This window comes from Orycteropus afer, unplaced genomic scaffold, assembly GCF_000298275.1.
Source record: "Orycteropus afer afer isolate SDZICR_OR568_19922 unplaced genomic scaffold, OryAfe1.0 scaffold00295, whole genome shotgun sequence".
NCBI lineage: Eukaryota > Metazoa > Chordata > Mammalia > Tubulidentata > Orycteropodidae > Orycteropus > Orycteropus afer.
The window spans coordinates 3,685,643-3,688,337 of record NW_006921882.1 but is presented as its reverse complement, the minus strand read 5'-3'; the positions used below and the strand labels follow the sequence as shown (position 1 = coordinate 3,688,337).

The window sequence follows — 2,695 nt, the reverse complement described above, 5'->3', positions numbered from 1 at the left end:
TTCCGAGGAGTGGCTGGTGGGTTTGAACCGCCAGCCTTCTGGTTAGCAGTCAAGTGCCTTAGGCACTATGCTACCAGAGCTCCTGCACATGCAAAAGCTTGCTGCAAAAAATAACACTAGCTCTACCTGGAGATTCCGATAGGTCTTCTGTCTTGTAGACAGAGCCCGAGTTATTGAGCAAAGCACGAAACTTCTTGAGTGTGGGAATAAAAATCAGGCACAAAAAACATGACAAAATGAAACAAAAGTTCGTAGCAAACTAGATCACTGTTCACAGTGAAAAAAAGTGGCCTTTGTCCTAAAAGATTAGCACCTGGTCCAGTAAATGCCCAGCGGCCTACGTCCTGGCTGTATAGCTGCTCGTATTTGCAGTTTGCTCAGTGTGCCACTAGGCCTGGTGAGGAAGACAATCACGGGTATGATGGCCATTCCTGTACGATGCTCGGCAGAGGGGCCCCGTGCACAGGTGCAACACTGAGGGGCAGCTCTTCCTTCTCCGTTCCTAACCCATGTGTTTTTGATGTTTGTAGCTGGCTGGCCCTCACTGACCCCAGGGATGTGGCCCGGATCGAAAGCAAGACTGTCATTGTCACCCAAGAGCAAAGAGACACAGTGCCCATCCCCAAAACTGGCCTGAGCCAGCTGGGCCGTTGGATGTCAGAGGAGGACTTTGAGAAAGCATTCAATGCCAGGTTCCCAGGGTGCATGAAAGGTGAATGGGACAGTTAGCTGATTGGGCAATGTGTCAGCAAACTTTCGTTATCACATCTGTCTGAATGGGAATTCTGGTAACCTACTTCGAAACCATCAGCCAGTGATGTAACCCCACAGAGCACAGTTCTCGCTGGCGCCCGTGTCGGGTCACATGAGGTGGAATTGACCGCTGGCAGCTGGTTGCTAAACTGTGCTGGGCACTCCCATAGCCTCGTCTCTTTAGAGTCCATATGTGAAGTCAGTGGTGTATTAGACAGAATGCACGTCTCTGTTCTGGTTTCACTGGCGTCTTATATGAACATGAAAAACATTCTACGACTTAGAAGAGCTTGGTGGAGCCCATTGCTCATGTCTGAAAACTCTGTAACTTTTCATTCTGTTGACTTTCAGGGGACCCTTCCATATTTTGGGGATGGTGGTAGGCGGGGTATGATGTTGTAAGGGGGAACCCACAGGAGTGGGTGCCCCTGCTCACCCATCTCCCCTGCCCCTGCCCGCAGGTCGCACCATGTATGTCATCCCATTCAGCATGGGGCCGTTGGGCTCCCCTCTGTCCAAGATCGGCATTGAGCTGACTGATTCGCCCTACGTGGTGGCCAGCATGAGAATCATGACGCGCATGGGCACCCCGGTCCTGGAGGCGCTGGGCCACGGGGAATTTGTCAAGTGCCTGCACTCTGTCGGGTGCCCCTTGCCTTTGAAAAGTAAGCTGGCCCTTTCCAAACCCAAAGTTAACCTTGCCCTTTTGCTTGGGGACACGGCGTGCTGATGGGGGACGTGTCTTGATTCCAGAGCCTTTGGTCAACAACTGGGCCTGCAACCCGGAGCTGACTCTCATAGCCCACCTGCCCGACCGCAGGGAGATCCTGTCTTTCGGGAGTGGCTATGGCGGGAACTCGCTGCTTGGGAAGAAATGCTTTGCTCTGAGGATAGCAAGCCGGCTGGCCAAGGAGGAGGGCTGGCTGGCTGAGCACATGCTGGTGAGAGTACAGGGACTCTTAAATGCACCCCCCCAACGACACGCCAGGCCCCGTCAGGCAGGACCCCGTGCGCCTTAAGGAGAGACTGGGAAACTCCATCGAACGCCAGCCCACTTGTAAACCCTCTCTTGGGGGACCCCAATGACAAGGGGACTAATAAAGCCACTTAGGGATTCATTCCTTTGCCAGTGTCCTTGGTATAGAGACCTGAAGAAGTAGAGCTTTCTCTTCGCTTCTTTTTGGTCAGTGGGAGGCTGTGATTAAATACATTGTTACATTCATACAATAGAACACTATGCAGGCAGTAAAAAGAATGACATAGAGCCACATGGACAGTTATGGGAAGAGGTCCACAATATATGGTAAATTAAAAACAAAAAAACCAAACAAAAAACACCATAAATAGTTGTACAGACTGGGAAAGGAGTCGATTTGAGAACCTGACTTTTTGGGGCTTCCAGGCCCATGGCATTGCCACCGGTTGGAATGGACCCTGCAGCAGTGGATCTGGGTTTGGGTTGGGCATATGCCCAGACTGAAGTCCATCCGCTGGGGGTGCGATGGACAAAGATCTGACTGCGAGTCGTGCTGTCAACAGATCCTGGGGATCACCAACCCCAAAGGCGAGAAGAAGTACCTGGCAGCAGCGTTCCCCAGTGCCTGTGGGAAGACCAACCTGGCCATGATGAACCCCTCACTGCCGGGGTGGAAGGTGGAGTGCGTCGGGGACGACATTGCCTGGATGAGATTTGATGAACAAGGTAAGTCTTACAGAGCCGGCTGACATCAGTAAAAGGAGCTCTGGGGCACAGTGGTTAAGTGCTGAGCTGCTAACTGGAAGGTCAGCTGTTTGAATCCAGCAGTAGCTCCTCAGGAGAAAGAGGTGACAGTTGGCTTTCCTAAAGATGGAGCCTTAGACACCCAATGGGGCAGTTCCACTCTGTCCTCTAGGGGCGCTGTGGGTCAGAATGGACTCCAGGCAGTGGGTGTGGTTTGGGCTT

At 52.4% G+C, this 2,695-nt stretch overlaps 1 protein-coding gene across 1 annotated transcript in view; it reads left to right on the top strand.

Annotated features, from left to right (window-relative positions):
- The first annotated feature begins 522 nt into the window (after window positions 1–522).
- Window positions 523–2,695, top strand: part of PCK1 (phosphoenolpyruvate carboxykinase 1) — a 4,681-nt gene continuing 2,508 nt past the window's right edge. The window contains exons 1-4 of the mRNA XM_007951506.1: window positions 523–712; window positions 1,215–1,418; window positions 1,507–1,694; window positions 2,293–2,455. Coding sequence (XP_007949697.1) covers window positions 655–712; window positions 1,215–1,418; window positions 1,507–1,694; window positions 2,293–2,455 — 613 coding nt within the window. The 5' untranslated portion in view covers window positions 523–654. The remainder of the gene's footprint in view (window positions 713–1,214; window positions 1,419–1,506; window positions 1,695–2,292; window positions 2,456–2,695) is intronic.